General features: G+C 37.4%; 1 protein-coding gene across 4 annotated transcripts in view; it reads left to right on the plus strand.

The window, feature by feature from the left end:
• The first annotated feature begins 234 nt into the window (after positions 1–234).
• LOC114025898 (G kinase-anchoring protein 1) overlaps positions 235–25,332 on the plus strand; it is a 62,121-nt gene continuing 37,023 nt past the window's right edge. For 2 of the 4 annotated variants that reach the window (XM_027839413.1, XM_027839416.1), the window contains exons 1-4: positions 235–322; positions 1,061–1,196; positions 12,549–12,808; positions 15,565–15,708. In XM_027839413.1, coding sequence (XP_027695214.1) covers positions 12,593–12,808; positions 15,565–15,708 — 360 coding nt within the window. In that variant the 5' untranslated portion in view covers positions 235–322; positions 1,061–1,196; positions 12,549–12,592. Of the gene's footprint in view, positions 323–1,060; positions 1,197–12,548; positions 12,809–15,564; positions 15,709–25,332 lie in introns of those variants that run through there. The other 2 variants (XM_027839415.1, XM_027839417.1) reach the window with 2 other exon arrangements.

Raw genomic sequence — 25,332 nt, forward strand, 5'->3', positions numbered from 1 at the left:
CGCGCAGAGCGAGCTGGGGTGAGTGAGTGCGCGTGCCGCGCAGGGCCGAGAGGCGCCCCCCGCCCCCGCCCCCCAGCCAGCGGCGAGCTCCCCTCCCCCTCCCTCCCGGCTTCGGACCGTCTCGCGCCGCCGCCGGGCTCCGCGCGCTCTCCCGTCTCCCGTCTCCCCCGCGCCCGCGCCCCCGCCCCCTTCCCCTCCCAGTTGACTGAGGAGCCAGAAACCCAACGCCCAGCGCGGCCGGCCTCGAGGAGCCGCCGCCGCGGCCACCTAGCCGAGGAAGAGGAGGAGGACGGAGTCGGGGGAAGCCACGGAGGGGAACGCGGTGAGTTCGAGGAGCGACCCGGCCGAGTCTGGGCGAGCTGGCCGGGAGGAACCCGCCTCCCCTCAGGCCCCGCAGCCTTGCCGTCGGCCTGGGGTGAAGGGCGCCTGGGGCAGCACTCGGGGGCGGGGGCGAGGCCCGAGCTCGCCCGAAGGGATGTGGAGGCGGCCGGCCGACCCAGGCCGCCGGGGAAGCGGCGACCCCCAGCCGGCGCCTGGCCCCTTGCAGCCTTAGCCTTCTCTCATCCCCAAACTGGGGCTCGTGGAGGAGAGGGATGAATTAGGGCTTCCCTGACCTGGGGTCATTGGGGGAAGAAGGGGAAGAGAGAAGGGAGTTCTTCGGAGGTATACCCCCATTCTCCAACGCCAGACCCCCTGCCACGAGTGGGGTTGTTGCGCCCTCCCAGGGTTGTTGCTCAGTGCGTCCCCCTCGGATTGTTGCCCAGTGATCCCCCCTTTGCCGATCGTTGCCCGATGAACTCCCCTTCCCGGGGTGTTGCGTTTCGAGCCCCCTTCCTCCTTGGGCTGGGTGCCGTCCCTGGCTTCACCGGCCTGAAGATGCACGGAGACTTGGGAAGCCGAGCTCCTCACTGCAGGTGCCTCCCCCGCCTTCGTGCCTGGGCTCTCCGCGGCGGCCCTGCGAGCCACCCTACCATCCTGGGAAACTCTCCCCTGGGCAGCCCCCGGGAGGGACCGGTTTTTGATTGGTTTGCATGTTTTTTACTCATTTCTTTTTCCTCAGGTATTGAATTCTCCTTCATGCTGGGCTTAAGTCTAGCCCAGTCAGATTCTTTCCTTGCTTTGCTTTGTGCTAATAAGATTTTGGGCACCTGTTAACACCGTAGGAGTGGAAAAGTTGGCTTTTGTTCACGAATGAGGTATAGTTACTTTTTTTTGATGATGTGCTGTTTTGCCTCCCACAGTTGATTGAGTTTGACTTGGATGAAGACTTTTTTTCCCTGGAAGAAGGAAGTTCTGGAAAATTTTTGCTAGGTTTTTAGGCATCTTTAAGGGAAAAAAATACTTTTAAGTATTTCCTACCCTTTTAGGTGTTACATTCTTCTAACAGCAAATGTCCCTCAGGATCTAAATAATTATTTGACAAGACTTTGGTATAAGAAAATTATATGATATGTAGCATTTGGGCCATTAAAACATTTAATTCTAAATTAATAGGAAATTCCGTTTTCCTCCATGCATCCTCTTTCTCTTGTTAAATCCCTCAATCCTGGGTGTTTTTGATATCTAAGAAAGGTTACTAATACTGTAATAATCCAAAAAATCTTTATTAAGCTTCTCCTGTTTTCAAGGCACTGTGCTAAACCTTAAGGATGCATTTGAAGGCAAAAAAGAAAACAGTTCCTGCCTTCAAAGAGTTTGTTTTAGGCAGGCAGGATGGAAATGTATACAAATATCATACAAAAGAAATTGTGGGGGGATGAGAAATGCTCAGATGATGTCGTCTGAGCATTCCTGAAGGAAACCTCGATTTTGAAAGATGATGATGAGGGAAGTGCATTCCAGGTGTGGGAAAGTTTGATCAAATTTGCTAAGTCAGGGGACTGGTGATTGAATTTGGGAAACAGCTCCTATAGGGTGTATAGCTGGGAAGAGGATGAAATAAGGCTGGAAAAGGGTCATTGGGAGCCAAATTTAGAGCGCTAAAAGTGCCTTCAGGGCTTATTTCATACTGATCCTATGATTTTTTAAAAAATCATTTTCTTGGAGTTTTAGCTAATTTTTTTCTTTAAACAATTTATATCTTATTTTGATAGCATCTTCGTTTCTGAAAATATCCCTTCTTTACCCTGCCCAATGAGACACCTCTTGTTACAAAAAAAAAAGGGGGGGGGTTGGAAAGGCAGTTAAGCAAAATTATCCAATATATTGTTTCTGACAGTATGTATACCCATATCCATACCCATAGTTTCCTGTCTCTGCACAGAAAGGTACATTTTCCCAACTGTTGTTCAGGGCCAGATTTTTCATTATAGTTGTCCAGTGCTTTTTCCTCTCATTTTATTTCTTGTAGAAATGGATTTTAAAAAATGAATTAGTGCCTTCCACAATGTTAAAAATTATTCATTATTTGGTGGGTTTTCTCCAGCAAGTCTTTTCCAGGTATTTTCAACATGCTAGATTTTGTGCTTCACCTTTGAAAGGCTGATGTCGCTTTCGTATTGTGATGGGGCATCAGGATAGAACTTCGTGGGAGATAGAGGAATTTGGCCATAAAAAATAAACCAGAAATACTCATCTCATTTATTGTGAATCACCCATAGTAAATATCTAGCTTTCTTTTGCAACTTTGCACACTTCTAAACTTTCTCCAACATACATCTAGAATTGGATATTTCAATCTATTAATAACTCATTTTTATGGCACTTCAAAATTCACAAACATTGTCACAGCAATCTTGAAAATAAATTATTAATAAAACATATTCCAGATATATTCCAAAAGTTAAATATAAATGGATTTAGAGATTACTAATTCTATGGCTTGCTTGCCTTGGTAATTATAGTTAAAAATAATTGCTGGCATTTAAGATCTGCTAAGGGCAAGAATTTCCTAACGTTTTGACATTGACAGTCTTTAATATAGAGTAGTTAAGTGACATTCAGTAATGTGCTCAGCAGAAATAGAGGACTGGTACTCAGGTGTATGCTGGTCCCACCTCCATATTTAAATTTCTGTGCTATTTATAGTCCTCTCTAGTGTGTTTGTTTAAACATTTTATTGATATTTCTAAAAGTTGTCAGTTATTGTTTTTTTTCTTTTGTGCTCTTTCCATCTGCTTACTTGATCTTTCTTTTATACCAACCTTATCTCACATTTCTCTCCTTAATATACTTTATATTCTAGTGTAACTGTACCTAGTAGCTAGTCACAGAATTCAGCATTCATTCTCCTCACCTCTTTGCATTTAAGCATGCCCTGGATAGAGGAAATAATTCCTAGAATGCTTTAAGAACAAAGCCTTTCTTGATTCCCATGAAGTTGTTAATTTGAGAAAGAAAAGGCATTTTGGGTTTTATTTTCTTTTGTTCTTGGATTTTCCCAATAGAAAATAAGTTACTTATAGGTGTGGACTATTTTTGTCTTTGTATCCCTAGTGTCTATTACAGTTCGGTGTATATAATGAACACTTAACATTTGATAAATTTCAGTTGTACATGTGTTACACTGAACCACTAACATTTTCCTGTGCTTGCCCTTTTCAGATCTTCTCCCAAAGTCCATTTTCTTATAAGGTTAATGTAATCTTGTTGTGCTTCATTCTTTTGCTTTCACAAGAGGAAGATTATAATCTTTATTGCGGGTTGATTTCTTTGATAGACATTCTGTTGTGTTGTTTGTGATTCACTATCCCATAAGTCACAGAACAGTGCTTAGCTTGTAAATAAAATGAACATCCCTCCAAACTGTTGAACTGTATTGATTAATATGTGCTGCTGGGCAGCAGCACACTGGATCTTCAAAGGATGCTGAGCAAAAAGCCACCTGCTCCATACTTCCTTATGCACTTCATGTGCCCCTCTACTCCCAACTTTAAAGAGGCTTCTGCCATAAAGAGATGTAGAGGAGGTGACTATTCACCCCAATGGATAGTGCAGGTGTTCTGTATCCTGTATAAATTGACATTCATCTTCTTGGTTGTCAGTGACCAATGCTTTCCACCTCCTTTATTGTTCTAATTTCCAAATGGCTAATTAAACCATTTGCCACTTTTCCTTAATTTCTTTTCTTTTAGATATTCTGTTAGTTTTATACTCAGGAAAAGCCAGGCCTTTTATAAACCTTGCCAACTAATTAAAGCATACCTTTCCCTTCTACATAAAGTTCTCTAAACTTTTCACAGAGTAATCGATGTCATCTTGGCTCTTCTCAGCAGAATTTGTTGTTACTATTTGTTCAATGACTACTTCTTTGCCTGCCAAATAATTTTTGGGGGAGGCATTTGTGTTTGGAGCCATTCCAGAAGCCTGACATCTTCTGGGAGTCTAGATGGATAACCATAGCTGAAGTTTTACATTTGATACTTCAAACATATTTAGTTGTAGAGTTAGGTATGCCTATTACAATAAGGAAAGCTGTTTTTAATGTGACTTCTGCCATGATTTTATTCCTCATTTGCCTAACACAGTCATTCATGTCCTGGCTTTCTTTCCTCATAAGGCTTCAAGGAGTCATTTAATCTAAGACATGGAAATAAATTGTTTCCAACAGCGACTCTGGGGAAATGCTTTCGACCAAACAACTCTAAAATTTGCAGTCCATTTAAAATAATGAATAATTTTAGAGTTACTAAAATTTAGCACGTTGACTGCAATCAAAATATTGTCTTTCAGTTTATATTTCTTCAAGTACCTATAGCACTTAAAGAATTTTATCACTTTTTAAACAAGTCTTTTGACTTGTTAAACTTGAAGCAGAGTGAATGTATGTGAAACATATTTTAGTTGGAAAGCAAGGTTAAAAATTTTTCCACGTTGCAGATGTTCCCCCCTTCATATTATCAACCAGAAAACATGCTTCTAGGAAAACTTCAAACTTGAAAATAAAATACATGGGTGTAATACCACCCCCAAATTACCAATTCCTTGAATTTCATGTTTCAGTGATAAGATTAAATTGTAATTACCAACATCTTATATTTACTTTAGAACAGTGGCGTCAAACTCAAATAGAAATAGGGGCCACTAAAACATACATAAAAAACCCTGCCAGATATTGACTTAGATGAACATTATCTATGTTCTATTGCATTTTTATTTATTTTAAGTATTTCCTAATTACCTTTTAATCTGGTTCAAGCTTCACTGAAAAGTGTAGCTGGCAGCAGACACTACTTACTTAGACTGATATTTATGTATTTAAATGCTTCACTATTTCACCAGTGTTTGTATTCTTTTTACTGGTGCATATGGCGACCATTCTATACGTTCATAGACTGTTTTTGTGAATTGATGCAGCCAAAAAATTTTATCACCTAGTGGCCAACATTTCTGGCAACAAAACTATTTGAACTTTGTTTGATCCCTGGACAAAAGACATGTAGCTTACTAGTACGTTTCCAATTTGGTATAGGATTTGTCAAAGCTTGCATTCTGATGGTATAACCTTTTAAGAAATTATTTTCACATCATTAGAACTTTAATAGAGAATGTATGTGCGCACATATATAATTTTGTTTAATATCTGTTGGAAGTCTTAATCTCACTTGTTTATGAGTGTTTGGGGCAGCTGTTTGAATATTTTATTTCCTCTATTTAGAATTTATATCTTGTTTCTTCTCAAAAATGTATTGCTTTATAAAATTAAGTATATAAAATAGGACAATTTTTAAAAGAACAAAAACTAGTCAAAAGGAGTATACAAGTAGTTATTATTGCCAGGTACCTGGAATGAGTTATAAAAGTTGAGCAAGAATTTAGCTCTTAATTTCTTGGCAACTCAGGCCAAGAAGGAAAAGATGGGAAATGTATGCACTTCATTCTCATTTTCTGATAAAAGAGAAACACAAATTATCTGGAGGGATTTTTTTTCTAGCATTGACCTAAGGGAGAAATTTATTGTGTGGGTTCTTATGTAAGGGATACTGGATAACATCTTCAACTGATTCTGCAAAAGACACAAACATTGCTGTTTAAATCAGCCATGGTTATAGCCAACATTTTTTTTTTTTAAGCTATAGAATCTTGGCAAAAGTATTTTTGCAGAGACCTAAGGTAAACTGGGTATGTTTTTTCTGATTCTCTATCATAATATAGGGAGAGGGAAAGAACTTAGAAACTCTGGGAAAAAGAATAGTCAACATGTTCATCAGAGGCATTTCTCCTTCCCCACACCTTCCCCTGCCTCTCTTCCTCTCTTCTTTCCCCTACCTCCACTCCCTTTTCTCATCTCTCATTTTCTCCAGATGTATGAACTTAACAGTACTAGACTTCAAGCAGTTCAGAGTTGAATTATCTGAGTTACTATTGATAATATTCTCAGCTCTTGATTAAAGAATTATAAAAGTATACTGTTAATATACAGAAGGCAAATTAGGTATTCTGTTAAAAGTTTCGGAGCCTAACTTCTCTTTACACTGGTAAATATGTCTTTAGACCCAAGCATCTATAGGAACTTATTATCTGGAAGAGAGTTGGATTCTAAGTTAAAGTCACAAATCTGCTGGCAGATCCCTTTATTCATATAGAGTCGGGGAATATGTGGCATATAAGGAGGACCACATATATGGCGGCTGGCTACAAAGATTCCTACATTTAAAAGTCAATAATTTCTTCAGCCAGGACCTTGGAATTTTCTCAAGCTCTCAGATGAGACAGAGTCCTGTTCATAGAAGAGATATTTTTGGCTTAAATAATTTTATGGACAGATGTTACCAGACAACTGCCTCAATCAGAGAAGAAAGTCATTTTTCCAGTTGGACATCTGATTTCAAGTAAAACTCTTATCTTGATGGATGTGCCAAGGTTATTTAACTTAAGTACGCATCACCCACCTTCCTCCAAATAGATAAATAAAGTGATGTATTAAATATAGGTAGTTATTTAGTTTTTATCCAGGTAAGAGTTGAAAAATGCTTGCCAAATTTGGTCTTATTAATTTTGGTATGTTGCAAAAAGAGTCTGTGTAAATAGAGAGCTGTCCCAAAGCCAAGGAAGACCTGAGTTCAAGACCAGCCTCTGACATTAGATGGCTTTGTGACTGGGAAAGTCTCAACCTCTCAGTACTCTGTGCAACTCTTTATGACTGTGCAACAGGTAGCATTTTAAGTTTTACAGATTTATAAGTTTTTTACATAATTTGTTTCACTTGGTCTTAACATCTTTGTGAATTAGGTATTATAGATATTAGCTTCATTTTAGAGATGAGGAAACTGAGGCTTACAGAAATTGTGGCTTGTCTGGTCAAAAAACTAGTGTTTCAGGGGCAAGGTTTAACTTCACGATACTTAAAACTTCAAATCCAGTCTTTTTTGTATTATGTATACTTTCTCATTGTCTTCTTGGTGATGTTAAAATTATATTATTACCATAAAGGAGGATACTTCTCTTTCTGTAGCCAGAAAGTATCTGTTCAGTTAATCCAAAAGCTCTACCCAGGGAATAGAAACTCAAAAGGGACCTTAGAGATCATCTAAATCACCTTGCTAACTGTTTTTGCAATTCTGTCAACATTCCTAGGTAGTAATCTGTCTTCTACTCAAATATTTCCATGGACACGACTACCACTACCTTATCAAATGGAATGATGCATTAAAGCAGTAGTGTCAAACTCAAATAGAAATGGAACCCCTAAACCGTACATAAGGATCCCTGTGAATGTCTTTGAAAACTACATATTAATATTATCTATACTTTATCTTATTTTTATTTATTAAATATTTCCCAATTTCATTTTAATCTGGTCCTAGGATGATGTTATGAACGACATCTGGCCCATAGATTTTACACAGGCTATACACCTCTGTCTTAAAGAACTCTTTCTTTCAATTCTGAATTTTTCTTATTGTTTCTGGACCTTCTTTCTCTCTGGGCCACCAGTCATCAAGTATCATCAAGAAAACCTAGAATTGCCAAAATGCTTTTTTATATTGAGCTCTGTAGGCTCAATAATCTATGCCATGTGGACTTCCTGCTCATATGCATTGTCCAAGCCCATCTTTTATTGTACAGACAGCAACTCACATTCAGGAAGGCACTGTCTTAAAGTATGCATTCCCAAACATTCTGCTTTTGTTTATTAGGATTTACATTCATTTCAGTTTAAAGACCAGTAACTGGGAATTCCAGTACATCGTGAGATAGATTGTTGTAATTACCAGAAATCTATACCTTTATTTTGAGCCCAAATATGCTTCTTGGTAATCTGCCTACAGTTGCTTAGTAAATGTTTATTGACTGGCTGACTTCAGACTCTTTGGGACCAATCAGAACAAATCTGACCTTTATCCAAATTATAGCCTTTCAAATACTTGAAAACAGACATTGTAATGAATGAAAGAAAAAGCACTTATATATGCTAAGCACTGAGGATATAAATATAAAAGAGTCTCTGTTCTCAAGGAGCTCACTTTCTAATGGGGCAGCATCATATATAGAAGGTTTCACCTGCAAGTGAGAGGAAAAGGTCCTTTGGTCCTTACGGTGTAGCAGCAGATGGTAGTGTATCAATTTCAGTGTTGTTTCCACTGATGAAAATCATATCAGTTTCTGATGTTGAACCATTTGCTAATGCCAAGTACTCTAGTAGCAAGAATTTTTCTTTTTTGAGTCTTTAGTAATCTATTGCTGCAGAACCTACAGGAGCAGTTGTCAGCCACTTCTCTATGGGGGCTACTTCCCAGGAAGATGGCTGTAAGGATTGTGCTGGAAGCACAACAAATTATCTAGGGGACACTACTGTTCCCAAGACTTGGATTCAGGGTCCTAGGCTTTTTCTGTCAATGTCTCAGGGGGATGTTGTGGTTGAGTGGTAGTAGTGGCTCAACTTGTCTGGCAGAAATTGCCTCCTTCTTTTCCCAACTTTTGTTAGACTGCTTTGCCTGTCCTGTAGGTGATCTACCATTATGTCTTTACTCTTCCAGAGAAAACATCGGTAATTTTTTCATTTGAGCCTTATTAAGCATGGTCTTTAAGCCTTTTATCATGTATTCCAGTCTACTTGTGTTTTTTCTAAAATATGGCACACTGAACTGAATATAATATTTCAGATCTTGCTTGATCAGTCTAGAGTGTTGTAGTGGTAGTAGTAATCATACTTTTCTTGTTGTATACACTATACCTTTCTCATTCCAAAGAATCTATTAACTTTCTTGACAGGCTGCTGTGTCTCACTGATGTTCAGATAGCTAAAATATCCAAATCTCTGTCACATGAGTAATTTTCTAGCCATGCTTTCTCTCTTCTTTGTGCAATTGATTTTTTTAATTAAAGGGGAGGAATTTAACCCTGTTAAATTTCATCTTTCTAGATTTAACCATTGTTCTGGGCAGCTGATGCCATTTTGTATCTGTTTTAGCTAACTTCATGCCATTTTATTTTATTGCTATCTTGGTAAGTTTGTCACTAATAAAAATGCAGACCAGTAACCAAGAACAGACCCCTGGGGTTATCATTAGAGACTTTCTTCCAGGTTGTATTAGCCCATTAATTTTAACTTTGGGTCTATTCATTCAAAATTCTGAATCCGGGGCAGGTAGGTGGCGCAGTGGATAGAGCTCTGGCCTTGGAGTCAGGAGGACCTGAGTTCAAATTCGACCTCAGACACTTGACACTTAGTGGCTGTATGACCTTGGGCAAGTCACTTAACCCCGATTGCCTCACCAGAAAGAAAAAAGACGAAAAAAAATTCTGAATCCATTCTATTATACTATGAACTTAACTCACATTTTTCACATTTGTCAGCAGTGATTTCATTTTTGTCAAACGCTATGTTAAAATATAGGTGGTATTTCTTGTCTATGCCAGTCCTATGTTCCACTAGTCTAGTGATGCTGTCAAAAATGAAATTTAATCTATTTTTGATGAACCTGTTTGGCTCTTAGGGGATCACTGATTCCTTTTTTTTAAAGTGCTCACAATCTCTAATATATCCTAGTGTTTTGCCAAAAATGTCAAGTTTACTGATGCAGTAGTTTGAATATTGTTGTCTTTGCCTTTTGAACATTGGGACAGCATTTATCTCCAGTCTTGTGGTACCTTTTCAAAGGTCAGCAGTTTAGCAGTCATATGTACCAGTTCAGAACTACATCCAAATGTAGTTTTCTAGGTCTGGTAAATTGAATTAATTGAAAGCAGCTAGCTGTGCTATTTAATTTCCTTATTTTAGGCTTTAGTTCCCTGTTAACCACTTTGGTTTTATCCTTTCCAGTCCAAAGATGTTCTCCATGGTTAAGAAAACAAGCAAGAGAAGAGTTATTTTCCTTCTATTGTCAGGACACATCTAACCAAGACAGTTGTCTTTTTTTGATCTTTCTCTTGCTAAAATTAAAATATTTTTATTTTGGCATAAGGTTGTGTCTGACCACTCATTTTAGCAAAATTAATCAACAAATTTATACAGATTGTCTTTAGAGACAAGTAATTTAGGACAAAATTCTTAGGTCTTAAAGATCCTTAATTGTGTCTCCCTACAGAATACTTCAGAAAGGTGCAAAATGACCTAATTAAGAGATACAGCATTGTATAATGGAAGTCTGACCTTAGAGTAATAAAGACCTGGATTCCAGTCCCACGTATTTTTGGATAGTTTTCCTTTCTCAGAAATTTTTCTTGTTTCAGGACTAAATTTGCCTTTTTATGGAACTTCTGCTCCTTCTAATTCTTCTCTCTAGGGACAAGAGGAACAAATTACTTTTACTTGCATATAAAACTCAGTATATCCCTTACAGAACTCATTATTCTCTGCTGTACCTCTCCATACCACCGCCACCCTCCATGTCTCCCTCTTCCAAACTTCCCTATTTCTGGTAAGGTCACCACCATCCTTGGATTCACATGGATTTTAAACCTGAGTCAACCTCAGCTACTCATTATCCCTTACCCTATGTGTACTTGCCAAGTCTTACTGATTTTATCTCCACATTTTTCAGTTGCTTTTTTCTTCAGTCAACTAGCCATTACCCTAGTTCAGCGCCTCATCCTTTTCACCTATTACGGTAGCCTCAAAATTAGTCTTCTTCTTCCAGTCCCTCTTTCTCCATTTAATTCTCCACACACCTGTCAAAGTGATATTCCTAAAACACAGGATTGTGTGACTCCTCTGCTTGTTAAGTTCTATTGGTTTCCTGTTACTACTAGGATAAAATACAAACTTCTCTGTTGGCATTTAAAGTCTTTCACCTGGCTCCAACCTACCTTTCCAGCCATATCATACCCCTTCACATATACTTCATTACAGGGAAACTGACTTTCTTACTGTTTCTCACATATGATATTCCATTGCCATGCCTTTGTATATCTCTTCGTAAATGGAATGAGTTCCCTTCTTCTGTCTCTTAGAATCCTTTTTTTCTTTCAAAACCCAACTCATATACCACTTCTTACATGACCCTGGCTCGATCCCCCCAGCTGCTAGTGCCTCCTCAACAAATTGCTTGGTATTGATTTTTTTAATGCATTATGTATATTCTTATACTTAAGGTGTGTATATGTCTCATTTCCTTCAACCACTGCTAATACAGCCTGAACTTGAACTTCTGCACCATCCTGATTGCCCTCTTCTGGGTGTCTTTCAATATCTTTTTTACACCATGACCTGGAGCTAGGTGGCAAAATTCATAGAAGGCTAGACTCTTGGAATCAAGAAGACTGCAATTTAAATCCTGACTTAGGCACCTAATAGCGGTGTGACTCCGAGCAATTCACTTAACCTTTTGTATCTCACTGTCCCCATTTGTAAAATGGGGGTGATGGTATCTTCCCTGCCATGGCTGTTTTTGAGGATCAAATAAGATAACATATAAAGCACTTTGTTAACCTTAAAATTCCATGTAAATTCCAGCTATTATTAAGCTGTACTTTTATTAAAAGGATTTGTTCTGTAAAATTTGGATTCAGTCAAAAGGCCGCACTTAAGGATCTAGGCGGCCACATGTGGTCTCAGGGTCACAGATTTCCCACCCCTGCAGTCTAACCCGTTTATCCAAACTCTCCCCCCTCCCCACTACATACAGTATATGTGCTTACACACAAACATATCCTCACAAATGTGTATATGTGTGTGTTTGTCCAGTGACTAATACACAATTCTGTCACCCATCTTCCTAACTACAGTATTGTAAAGATGAATGACTATTAAATTATTTCAAAATTTGCAATTCTTTCCTCTTTCTAGAAATGGATAACATTTTAACATGCACTATAAGTGTTTATAAGAGAAAGCAGATCCATCTTATTTTCTAGGAATTTGGGGAGGAATGTATTTAGAAAAATATATTTGCTTCAACTCAAGACATAATTTAAATACCTACTTAAGTACAACTGTGGTAGTAACCCTTCCATACCCTAATTATTATGGCAGATGTTATGATTTTTGTTTTTAGTTTATGCTACTGTTTCATTAATTCCTTATTTTAGTGATTTCTTAATACATAACTTACGAACAGGTCTGTGTGTGTATTTTAACACTGGGCTAACTAAACTTTTGGTAAGGAAAAACAGGCTTCTTGGAGAGCATGTTACATTGATTCCTTTTATTTATCTTTCATTTTCAGGAATTATTCTCGAATAGATTTTTCTTAAGAGAGTCATCTTTACAATGGCTTCAGCTGTTATCAGTTCTGTTCCCACTACTGCTTCTCGTTTCGCCCTCTTGCAAGTAGATAGTGGCAGTGGTTCTGATTCTGAGCCTGGAAAGGGCAGAGGTCGGAATCCTGGAAAGTCCCAAACTTTGGGGAACAAACCAACCACAAATGAAAAGAAGAAAGAAAAAAGAAGAAAAAAGAAAGAACAGCAGCAGAGTGAAGCGAATGAGGTAGCATGAAAATTAACTGGTTTAAGGGGTTTTTTTTGAATTGTCTGAAGACCTGTGTCCACACACTCTTTTCCTTATTAGGGAGGACTTGACAGTTTTTCCAAAAATTATTAGTATCAGTATTAATTGCATAATAAACATCTTAAAGTAGATTTTTCACTTGGGAAAAATATAGGGAAATAGACTACCATATGGATGGGCAAAAGCATGCCTTAACTTGGGAAGAACTGGGTTCAAGTCCAGCCTTTGGACACACTAGCTTTGCAACCCTGGCAAATTACTTTTCAGCTTCACAAGCAAGTTTCTAAGACTTTAAAATTTGAGAATAGTTGCCAGTCTGTGTTAGTAGAGGAAGTTTTCTTACTGGAGGTTCTGTATATTCCCAGTGATAGGTCTGGACCACCTACGCTTCCTTCTTCCCAAAAATAACGATGGAGGGAGTTAAAAACAAACAAACATTTGACACGTGAAGATCCTTAACTAAGTTTTGTTTCATTTTAGAAAAACTAATCAAGGGGCAGCTAGGTGGCACAGTGGATACAGCACCGCCCCTGAAGTCAGGAGGACCTGAGTTCAAATCCGGTCTCAGCCCAAACACTTGACATTAGCTGTGTGATCTTGGGCAAGTCACTTAACCCCAATTGCCTTTTAAAAAAAATTAATCCAATCATTCTTTTCTTGTATTATTTTTGCTCAACTTATTATTTGAGTCTTTAAGAGTGATCTTTCTACTATAGCCACTTTTTACTATGTCTATTTAAAATGTTTTTCCCTCAGATTATTTAAGAGAGAACACTTTCTAACATTTTCTGGCCCTCATTTAGAACATTTGGATGCCCCTATACTATTGCGTTGCATGGTTGTTACTTTTGAAGTTGAGAATGTGAAGAACAGAGTGTAGGGTTATATATCTGTAGTATTGTGCCAGTCATTTTTAATTTACAGATGAAGAGAATGAGATTCAGAAATGTTAGATGACATATTGAGGGTCAAAATAAGTCACTGGGAAAACCAGGATTAAAACTTAGGTCTTCTGATATTAAAATAGTACTTTATAAAAATTGTTCTACATATCAAATAATATGATGAAAGAGATTCTACTACAACACAACTTCCTCAAACATCATTTAAATTGGAATGTTTTCATGGTATCTCAGACACACTGGCAGGAAGAACAGGATGGAAACAGGTCCACCAGCAAGGAGGATTACTTGTAGAGCTTATGCCTAAGTATGGCTATAGCATGAACCCCAGTCCATTTCAAAGGCTTTATATAGTCTCTTCTAAATCAGACTGAAAAGGAGAATGAAATTGTCAGCTGTAGCATCTGAGCCTAAGGAACTTCTTTCCTTTTCCTATAGCCACACTTACTCTGGATCCAAATTTTTTATAGTTTATGCATAATAACCTCCTTGACTGATACCTCTTTTCTCAGTCCATTCTCCCTGCCAGTCTGTCCTATATACCATGAAAATAATGCAATTAAAATATGTGAGGTAATTGCACTATAGTAGAAGGAACATACATATTTATTGTTTTCTCGGATCTTCATCAGTATCTCTCATTAGTGAGGCAGGTTGTCAGGTATTAATTTAGAGCTAGATGACTTGAGTTTGAGTTTTGGGTTTGAGTCCTGGCTTTGCTCCTGATGAATAGTTTGACCTTGACTTAATTCTTCAGAGCCTCAGTTTCTTCATCTGTCAGTTGGAAAGAATACCTAATACCTTAACTGGGTTTTTAGGATCAAATGAATAATCTGGGTAAAGCACTTGGTAAGTTATGAAATGTTATGTAAATATTATCTTAATAATGGTGTTTGGATTATCTTGAGAACTCTGCTATGGCTCTCATCCCAATTGCCTTAAAAGTCAAATGAAAATTTATGATCCTGGGTTTTTTGAAGCCTTGCATTTTTCCTCTCTTTCGCTCATCTACTTTACCTTGACTTTTAAGTGGAAATACTGTGTAATTTTATATTGACTTCAAGAATTAATTCCTCTATTCATCACATCCAGGATGTCAGTGTTCACTTTACCCAGGGTTGATCAGGTTGTTAAGCAAATTTTTGATTTGTTAACCATTTAAGAGTAACTCTTCTATGCCTTGTAGTTGTATCTTAAAATCACACAGGTTTTTCTGTTCTCCAGTCTTAATAACTTTGTACTTTTAGAATAAAAGGAATTAAAGAATTGATAAAATAGCATTATGGCATGATTATTATTTTAATTGTCATTGTCAACCCACAAATACTAGCAAATTGGGACCTACAATAATGTTTCATTATTATATTCTGCTTTTTCATTTGTAAAAATTAGATTAGATTTGTTTCAGTTCCTTCTAGGTATAAATCCTGTTAATAGTGTAATAGTTTACAGTATACTTTGAATTATGTTGTAAGACCTTGACAACAAATCTGTGAAATTAAATAGTGAAGATATTCTCTTTTTTACAGATGAGGAAGTTGGGAGTGCACACATGTAGATAAGTCATTTGCCAAATGGCACATAGCTCCTTATTAGTTTTGAAACTGGAATTGAAGTATTCTTGATGCCAAATCCAGTACTTTTACCACCTATATCTCACTACCTCTCAAAGTAACATTATTAGTGCCCACAAAGATTTTAGCAAACACAATAGTTATTTATTTGGTTTTAATAACTGATTGACTAATCAGGATAATTTAAATTTCTAGTCACCAATAACCTAGAGTTTAATTAGCTGATAGCAATACACATGCTTTGTTATTGTCCTTTCAGCTTAGAAATATTGCTTTTAAGAAGATTCCCCAGAAATCCTCCCAGGTGGTTTGTAGCTCTCAACATGAGCTTTCGTTGCCAAACCCGGTACAGAAAGACTTACAAGAAGAAAATTGGCAAGAGTGGAGACAAAGAGATGAACAGGTACAATTTTCCAGATTATTATTTTTCTTCATTCTTTGGTGGAATTACTAATGTGAATTTGTGAATTTCAAGTTAACATAGAAATGAAATGTTAACAATAACATATCTTCATCTTTACTACCACTTTGTCAATGAATAATTGTAATTATACATATTCTAATGGAATGAAGTTTTTTACAGCTTTGTATAATTCCTTAAAGTTGTGCTATTTTTTAATACCAAAATTCCATCACAGCTGCCACCATGAAGTATTATCCTCTGTATCTATATTAGATGAGTCTAATCTTTCTTTCATGTTTGAAGGAACCTATAATGAGCTCTTCCTCCTTCCCCTCTCCTAATTTTCTCTTTTCCAAGTTAAATCTCAATTTCTTATACCATTCCTTATGTGACATAGTTATGTACTTCTTGTGTCTTATCTTCCTCATTAGATTGTAAGCCCATTGTGGATAAGTGCCAAAGAAAAGCTTAGAGTGACATGAGAGATTTGAGGGGGGAGGGATGATTAATCCATAGAGGATTAAGAGAAGGCATTTCATGGAGGAAATGTCACTTGAACTTGGCTTTCAGCTTGAAGAAATGGAGGGCAAATGAATTCAAGCATGTGGGAAAATGCATCTAAAGGTGCTGAGAAAAGGAAGGAAGAGATCTGGGAATGGAAAGTAGTGTCATTTTGTTAGAATGTAGTATGTATAAGGGAACTAGTATGAAGAAAGGGTGGAAAGGTAGGAAGAAGGCACATGCTGGAAGGTTTTGAATACCAGACTGAGAAGTTTCTGCTTTAAATAATAATGGGAACCCATGAAAAGTTTTTAAATTTTTGATTAGAATAGTTATATGATAAGATGACGTGAAGTATTAGATTGATTGTAGAAAGGAAAGACTAAAGGAAGGGAGGAAAAGATGAGATTACTAGGGGAGAGAAAAAGAGTAGAAGAGAGCTTTAGTGAGTACCTCTAATTTGGGAAGTAAAAGGAGCTAGGAGAAGACAGCAATGTTCAAAAAGTGTACCAGTTTTTAATTTCTTTTTTAGGAAAGGATCAATATTTTCCATCTTGAGGGGCACTGTCTAGTATATGCAAAACAATTGTCCTCTAATATACTTCTCTCCTCAAATGGATTTCTCTGTAGACTTGTGCATGTTTTTGATATATAGTGCCTACTCCACTCCCTCTCTGTTAGATTTATTTCTACTGAAAGTATGGTCTTTCATTGCCAAATTATAATCATAACTCCTTTCCCACGAAGTCTGTAGTAAAACCGTAAGTTTTCATTAAAAATTCAAGCTCATTTTATTAACCATACTCCGTTTTGGTATATCCAGTCGTGCGTAAGATGCAGTATACCTCCAGAGCGTACCAGCAGTTAGTGACTCAAAGCTCTGAGCATCAAAAATTCTTCCAAATTTGATTTGAGGCTAGTTATATCAGTTTACCTAGGAGTATAGATAGCAAATCCAAGCACATAGTCTCTCACTGCTCTGTCAATCAAGTACTGATTCTACCAAGCAAGTAGCAGTACAACGTACATTGGAAACAAAGCATAGTGCCACAAAATAAACACAGTACACCAACTGCCTAGTCAAACATCTTTTATTTACACATATTAAATCACATTATGAGTCAACTGTTTTAAATAACTACAATCCTTCAGCACTGTAGGCAACATTGAACAGTGTAGGAATTAAATGTGTTTAAAATTATTTAATATCATTAAAATACTATTGCCAAAAAAAAGTTCCCTATAGAAGTAAGTACTTGAAACATTTCAGGATTTATATATTCACCTGAGTGTTGTTCCTCAAATTTGTTTTGTGAAGATAGGTATTGTTCTAATTGTTAGATTGTTGTTTAGGAGATGATATTCTTTTTGATGAGTTCTTCATTCAACTTGGTGAAGTTAAAGCGTATAAGCCTTTGGAGTCATCGAGAGGAGTTTAGTATCTAGTGTGGATATATGCCTACTGGCACTTTGCTTTTAAGACACAGGAACCTTAGGGGCAGCTAGGTGGCACAGTAGATAGAGCACCAGCCCTGGAGTCAGGAGGACCTGAGTTCAAATCCTGCCTCAGACACATAACACTTACTAGCTGTGTGACTTTGGGCAAGTTACTTAATCCCAATTGTATCACCAAAAAAAAAAAAGACACAGGAACCTCAAGATGGTTGGTGGGCTGGGTCTCAAAAGAGTGAACTCTTACCAGAGGAGTTGGGCCCTTTGCCCTGTCTTATTTTCTTGTCTGTCTTTGTTCAGAAGACAGACCAGCACAAAGCAGAGTAGATCTGAATTGGGGCAGGAGGGGTGCTGAAGATAATCTCTGCCTATGTGGAGTTTTCTCCTTACCAGGAGCAATTTGATAGCCACTATTTGTAGAAACACAGACGTAAACATAAGCATACACACTTGCACACAGCCTAAGATAGTAGTTATGGGTGGTCCACTGGCAGTGTTTGTGAATCCCAACTTCTGTGGAGGACAGGGCAATTTCAAATTCCCTAAGCAGCATTATCCTATAATCTAGCTTTTTAAATAGAGAAGGGAGATTGCCAGGGTAGATGGGAAGTTTTGGAGAGTAGTCTCGTAAAAACATGACTTAACAAGTTGAGACACTTGAACCTTCTAGAAACATGGGATTTTGAGCTGCAGTCCACAAACTTATTTTTTATATTTTCAGTAAACAGTTACTAAGTACCTATAATGTGCCATGTACTGTGCTCAATACTTGGGTATACAATTAATAAAAAAGACATCCCTGCCCTCAATGAGCTTGCAATCTAAAGATTTTTATAACTATTTTATATAATTTTATATATAATATATTTATATATCCTATATTTACATATATGTAATTTTAAAATTATATAATTTTATATAATTGATTTCCTTTCCTATATGTTTTGTTTTATTCATTTAAAAGCATTATTCGGTGAAGGGCTTTATATATAGGCTTTATCAGACTCCTAAAGGGATCAATGACACAAAAAAGATTAAGAACTCCTTAAGAGAAGGGGATTTTCTCATGCAGTATGCTTTATGGAGAAGGAAGGGATTCATCCACATACAGTTCTGTTCAGCATTCTATTTGGAGAACAAAGCTAGTAAGTTATTCATAGTGAAGTTTCAATGGGAAGAGATTGCTTGTTCAGCAGCCCCCAAAGTATATTTACCTTCTGGGGAAAGTCAAGATAGGGTGGTACTAATGTTAGTTGTGAACTCTGTAGATGGAAAAAAAGAGACCAAGACGTCAAAGTGTTGTTTCATAGCATCCCAGTGTGAGTTCCCTTCTTGGAGAAGTCAATGAGCTATTTGAGTACTCTATGTTTTATTGTGTGTGTCTGTATGTGGACTCTTGTGTCATTTGTATCATAAACATTTTGTAGGATGAAATAAAAGTTATCCTGTACCCAGTATATATTTGGTACTTTGTTTGTAGGGGAGGTGAAGGCCCAGGCCCCTTTTACCCATATTTGGAAAATTCAGACACATACCATGTTGTGAATATACTAGATTTTTCTAGAGAAACTGAGGTAAGAGCTTTGAGCCAAAAAAAAAAATATTTTTAGATTAGTTTTTTTCAATTAACAAGCTTTTATTTTCTCTCACTTTTACTCTTCCCTCAAAAAGAAAAATACTCTTGTATCAAATGTCCATAGTCAATCAAAACAGATTCCCACATTGGCCATGACCAGACATTTATGTCTCATTTTGCATATTGAATCCATCTGTTAGAAGGAGGGTAACATTTTTCATCTTTTGGTACTGTAGAATCATGCTCATTCATTGTGTCAGAGTTCTTAAGTCTTGCAGAATTGCTTGTCTTTACAATATTGTTGTTTGAATTGTTAATTTTGTTCTGCTCATTTTCCTTTGCATGAGTTCATTCAAGTCTTCCCAGATTTCTCTGAAACAATTCCTTTTCATCATTTCTTATGGTATAGCGTTCTATTGCATTCATCTACTATAATTTGCCCAGCTATTCCCCAGTTGATAAATATTCCTTTACCTGACAGATGCTTTAGTTTGTTTTTATCTTTTAGTGATTCAGAGCATTTTTCATGAGACTACTAATAGCTTGGATTTTTTTCATTTGAGAACTACCTGTTTATATCTTTCAGTCACAGCCAACTCTTTGTGACCCCACTTAGGGTTTTCTTGGCAAAGATACTAGAGTAGTTTACCATTTCCTTCTGCACCTCATTTTACAGAGGAGGAACTGAGACGAATAAGGTTGAGTGACTTGTCCAGGGTCACACAGCTAGTTAGTGTCTGAGACTAGATATAAACTCAGGAAGACCCATCCTCCTGACTACAGACTCAGTACTCTACCCACTGAGCCACCTAGCTCCCTCTTACATCTTTTGACCATTTACTAATTAGGGAATAGCTCTTTTTCTTATAAATTTGTATCAGTTACTTTTATCTTGGAAATGAAATTTTTATTAGAGAAAGATTTTTTGCTTGCTGCAAAGATTTTTTTTTTGCCCTAAGCATTTGGCTACAGTCAACCAAAGAGATATCATGACCTTTTTTTATTGGGGGGGAGGGGTGGGGGGGGGCAGTATCAGTCTCCAACATCAAGCTTAATTTGTGTGAACCAGGGCCTTTAGGGCCAGGGGACAGCCTGGGTCCCAGGCCACATAATGATACTGCTATTGGTTTAATTTTTTTTTCCAATGTCTTCCTTTGGAATTATGTTCTTGAGCTTTACCAACTAGATTAAAACAATTAGACTAATTAATTTTTAGTTATATTATCAGAAAATAGTTATGTACTGTATTCACCGGTTGCATACTTGAATCTGATTGCTTTTTATAAAAATAAAAACTAATCCTCAAAGAATGAAGTTTCACTTCATTAAGGATATACTAAAGAAAGCTGTAGCCTCTCAAATGCTGTTAAGTTTCCTTCTTCTTTCTGCCCCTTCCATTTCCCAAAATGTCTTGAATAAATTATACTTTTGAATGGATCAGTGCTCATTTGGAAATATAAATTTTGGCAGGTATATTTGGGGAAAAAACAGTTATGGTACTTTATACTTACAGTTAAAGCTTCCCAGTTTGTAGTGATTATCACCATTATAAGGAGAACAGAAGCAAAATAAGAGTGGAATATTTTAGATTCTCCTTATTGTTACCCATTTTAGCATTACCCTCTCTACCCCATGCAGCAGTCCTATCCCTTCTTGGTTCCTTTTCTTTTCCCCAACTCAGCTATATAAAACCTCTTTGTTCTTACCATTTATTGCTGGACTCAGCACATTCTGAGCTTTAGCATTCCTGACACTGTTCTTATAGGATCATGCTACTCATTTATATTCATCCTAAATTAGTTGCCTTTCTATACATGTCTCGTTCAGAAATAAGTTTGTCAGGGAGTTTTCTGTGCACCCATTTTTCCTCTTTGTTCTTGTGTGTTCAGAATTTCATTCTTGAGAGTTTTCTTTTTCTATTGAGCCAGCTTGCCCTGTGATAAATTAATTAATTAGCCCATGGGACCCTCTCTCTAGACCCTCCAGAATTGATTGCCCTAAAATAAAGGATGCATATCCCATTATGCCTGGCTTTCTTCTCTCTCCTTTTTTTTTTTTAAAAATCACATTCCATGATATAGTAGTCATTTACTTCCAAGGTTCCTGTCAATGCGAACGTAAGCAACAAGTGCCACGTTATTCAGAATTACCCCTTATTTTGCAGCCTTTTGAAGGATGAAATCATAGTTAAGACAGTTCACAAATATATCACCTGCTATCTTGCTTTTGGCAGAAAATAAGAGTACCAGCCCAAGTCTGTATAGTTAAAGCCTAACTTCTTTCTACAATGTTAGCCTTCCATGCCAGATTTGTGATTTGTTTTCTGAATTCCTCATCTCATTCTTCCTTTCTAGGTGATCTCTAGTGTGGTGCTTCTGTGTGTTTTTCTGGTGATCCTCACTGTTTATTGATTGTTCTCTACCATGTTGCTATGTTCAGGTTCCTAACTTTCCTCACAAGTATACATTATTAATATGCAAGGTTATTCACCCTGTTCTTTTGTCTGTTTTCTCCCTTTCGAGTATAAGTTATACTTTTAATAGCCAAATTCCAGTTTTGAGTCCCATCCTTTGCTGTCTGTGATATCTATAAAGTCAAGTTTTCTTCTGACCATTAGTTCACCCTGTTTATAACCCATACTTTGAGCATTTATATATAGACACATGAAGCCATGGATTTTGTTGTTGTTTCTGTTCTTGGCATTTGTTTCCCATTAATTACTTATCCTGTCTTCTGTTCTTCCTGTATAGTATCTACTACTCTTCATTGTATGAGGCTTCTCAGATCTATGCAGTTTTCTCCTTCCTCTTTCTGTCAATTATAATCTAGACAGGTATGGTTTTTAAGAGATGTCAGGTTCATTCCATCTCTTTACAAGAGTCCAGCATTCTTGTATTTTAATCCATGATCCAAGAATCTAAATTCAGTTCTCATATGCTATCATTTTAGCTGCCTTTTCATTTCCCAAATCTTTTTTTAAATCCCATATTTTTAATCAATATTGGTAGTGAAAATTCCTTTGTTCCAAGGTGCCTAGGACATCAAATCATTAGCAGGGCTTCCTTGGTTCTTTCTGGTGACATCATACGCCCTTCATGAATTACCAGAACTGGGGAATGGTTTTCAGTTCATAGACTCATGGATTTAGAGCTGTAAAGGACCTGGAAGTTTTTTTAATCTCCCTCTCATTTTGCAGATAAAGAAACTGAGACCCAGAGAGGTTGTGACTTGTCCAGGGGTTACAAAGGCAATAAGTGGCAGAGATTAAAATTCGTGTCTTCTGATTCCAACTACCATGCTCTTCCCATTGTACCATGAGGCATCTCAAGACTTCTCCTGAGGTTCTCTGTAATATCCCATATATAAAGTAAAAAGCAGAAAGATAGTAGACCTCTTTGTTTATATTCGGTTGATCGGTAGCTACCTCAGTGTATCCCTTGCAGGTAGTTATCAGTTATGAAACACTTCTTCCTCTGACCATTATTAGACCATTTCTCCCCTATGTATATACACCATTATTCAGGAATACGAGAAGCCTCATATCCACATAGCCAAGGCCACTTCCTCTTTATTTAATTGTGAACTCCTCAAAGCTAATCTGGATTGAAGGCATTCTTTGGATCAGCATCTATTCAGAGCCACAGTTTACAACTTCCACTGATACTGCTTTTATGCCAAACCAGAGGACACATTAATTCAAAGCAAAATCTATTAAGTTATATAGAATAACAAGATAGAACGCTCCACCTCAGCCCCCAAAGGGGCATAGCCTCCCACAGAATCATATGTTGGTGGATGAGGGAAAATATGTAGTCAGGACAATTCATTCCTCTAAGTGTACATCCTTATTAGAGCTCCTCCCTACCTCCAGAGCTGTCATTACTTGCGTCATTTGCTGGTCTGCTTGGCCTAGCTAGGATAAAGCTACTGTCCCAAAAAGGAGTGGTCACATCTAAGCCATAACCTCTGTGTTGTTCTTGCTCTCCTGTGAATTAAACCCGTAGCTATACTGAGGGAACCAGCCAGTCATTCATTCTTCCATCTATCCGGTTTTTTTCTGTCTCAGTGGCCACTCTCCTAGTCTTGCTTTTTATTCTGGTTGAGGTAAGACAATTACTCTAAACCCCCAACATGTTATGAAAATTCTCTTAGAACTTTATATAGCGTGACTGGAATCAGGAGCAAATCAGGAATCGTGGAGCAAAATGAAGCTGGTATCTTTTGTCCTTCCTTCCTGCTTCCACCAAAATCATTGCTTCCCCTACATTTCATCTATAGCTCTAAGTGATCAATGGTCCTTTTTCTTTTCTTTCCCTTACTTCTCTATGGATCATTTTCCTATCCTCCAATCTTCTCGTTTAGTGCGAATTTCCTTCTGCCTCTTTGTATCACTTCATTTTTTGAAAAAAGTGTTTCTCTTTGAAGTACTTCTTCTGTTCTTTTGAGACACATTTAGTTCTCCCTGATAACTTGGAGTGTAGAAATATATTTATCCAGCCACACAATTACACATTAATTATAACAAAAGTACATGCTAAATATCTTAGTCTTAACATATAGGAGGTTCAGGGTGGGAGTAGAGTATAAATTAGGGAAGTAGGGAAAGTTATATGGAAAAAGTGGCGTTTGAGTTAAATACTATAATAGAAATATCGCAAGGTAGTGTTGATTCTAAATGAATGATACAGACTATATATGTGCTTTATAAGTTTAGAAGGAGGAGTACTCACTGTAGATTAGCGTGATCTGGCAAGGTTTCAGAGATTGGGGGATTTGAACTGAAACTTTCAATACTGTTAGGATTTACATAGGCAAAGAAGAGAGAAAAAAAACCACCTTGGGAGTAGGGCTAGAAGAGGCTAAGCAAAGATTTGGAAGCTGAAAAGCGTAAGGTTTGTTTAGGAGATAAATGATAGGACGCAATATAAGATGAATAGTACACAAGAATAGCAGTGCTGTGGGGCACCTAGGTGGTGCAGTGGGTAGAGCACCAGCCCTGAAGTCAGGAGTACCTGGGTTCAAATCCGGCCTCAGAACAAACACTTGACACTCACTAGCTGTGTGACCCTGGGCAAGTCACTTAACCCCAGTTACCTTTAAAAAAAAAAAAAAGAATAGCAGTGCTACTAAATGAGATCAGAGGAGTGGCAGATTAGCAAATCCTCCCACCGGATTCTCCTTTGCATTTTGATATCCATTACTATAGTGGGATGGGAATGTGGTCTGCCTTTCAGTAAGAGAAATGTTCATTTAACAGTGAAGGTAGATAACTTTCTCTGTAACTTAAAGAGTTGCCACAAGTACTGAGAAACTAAGTGAGTTGGTCACTCAACTAATATATTTCACAAATATTTTTTATTAATCTGTTCCTCTGAGTACTCCTCCCATTAAGCAAATTTTAAAAATGCCTCAGTACGTATCTGTTTAATCTTGAAAACAAATCCCTACCTTAGCCATGTCTGAAAATGTGTCTCTTTATGCATTTTAATTTCACATCTCTTTCAAAAGGTGAGTGGCGTGTTTCAACCATTCTTTTGGACTCATGGTTGATCCTTGTGTTGGTCAGAGCTGTAACATCTTTCAAAGTTGCTTTTCTCTATAACATTACCATGTGTATGAGTCATTTGCCTGGTTCTTATTTCACTCTATGTAAGTTCATAAAATTTTTGCCATTTCATTTAAAATTGTCCATTTCATCATTTCTCATGCCCCAGTAATATTCTGTTATATTCATCTACCACAATTTCTTTATCCTAAATCTGACTCTGACTCTAACCTTTAGTTTCCAATTTTTTACTACCTTGAGAAGAGCTGCTATAAATGTTTTTGTACATGTAGATCCTTTTCATCTTTCTTTGATGTCTTTGGGGTATAAGCCTTGTAGTGGAATTCATTCACTCTTACTGGTAGTGATTAGTTCATATTAAGCCTCGTGACAAAATAAAGAATAAGAAAGAAGTCTGTGGCCAGAATTTCTGATGTAACACTTAACTCTTCTGTGCCAATCTTCAGACACTAAAATATGTAATAAGTGATGTAAATAGGTGAATGTTCAGGGCAATTCAGTGCTTCATTCACATACTGGAAGAGTCTTT

Source organism: Vombatus ursinus, unplaced genomic scaffold, assembly GCF_900497805.2.
Source record: "Vombatus ursinus unplaced genomic scaffold, bare-nosed wombat genome assembly UNPS02014832.1, whole genome shotgun sequence".
In the NCBI taxonomy this organism is placed as follows: domain Eukaryota; kingdom Metazoa; phylum Chordata; class Mammalia; order Diprotodontia; family Vombatidae; genus Vombatus; species Vombatus ursinus.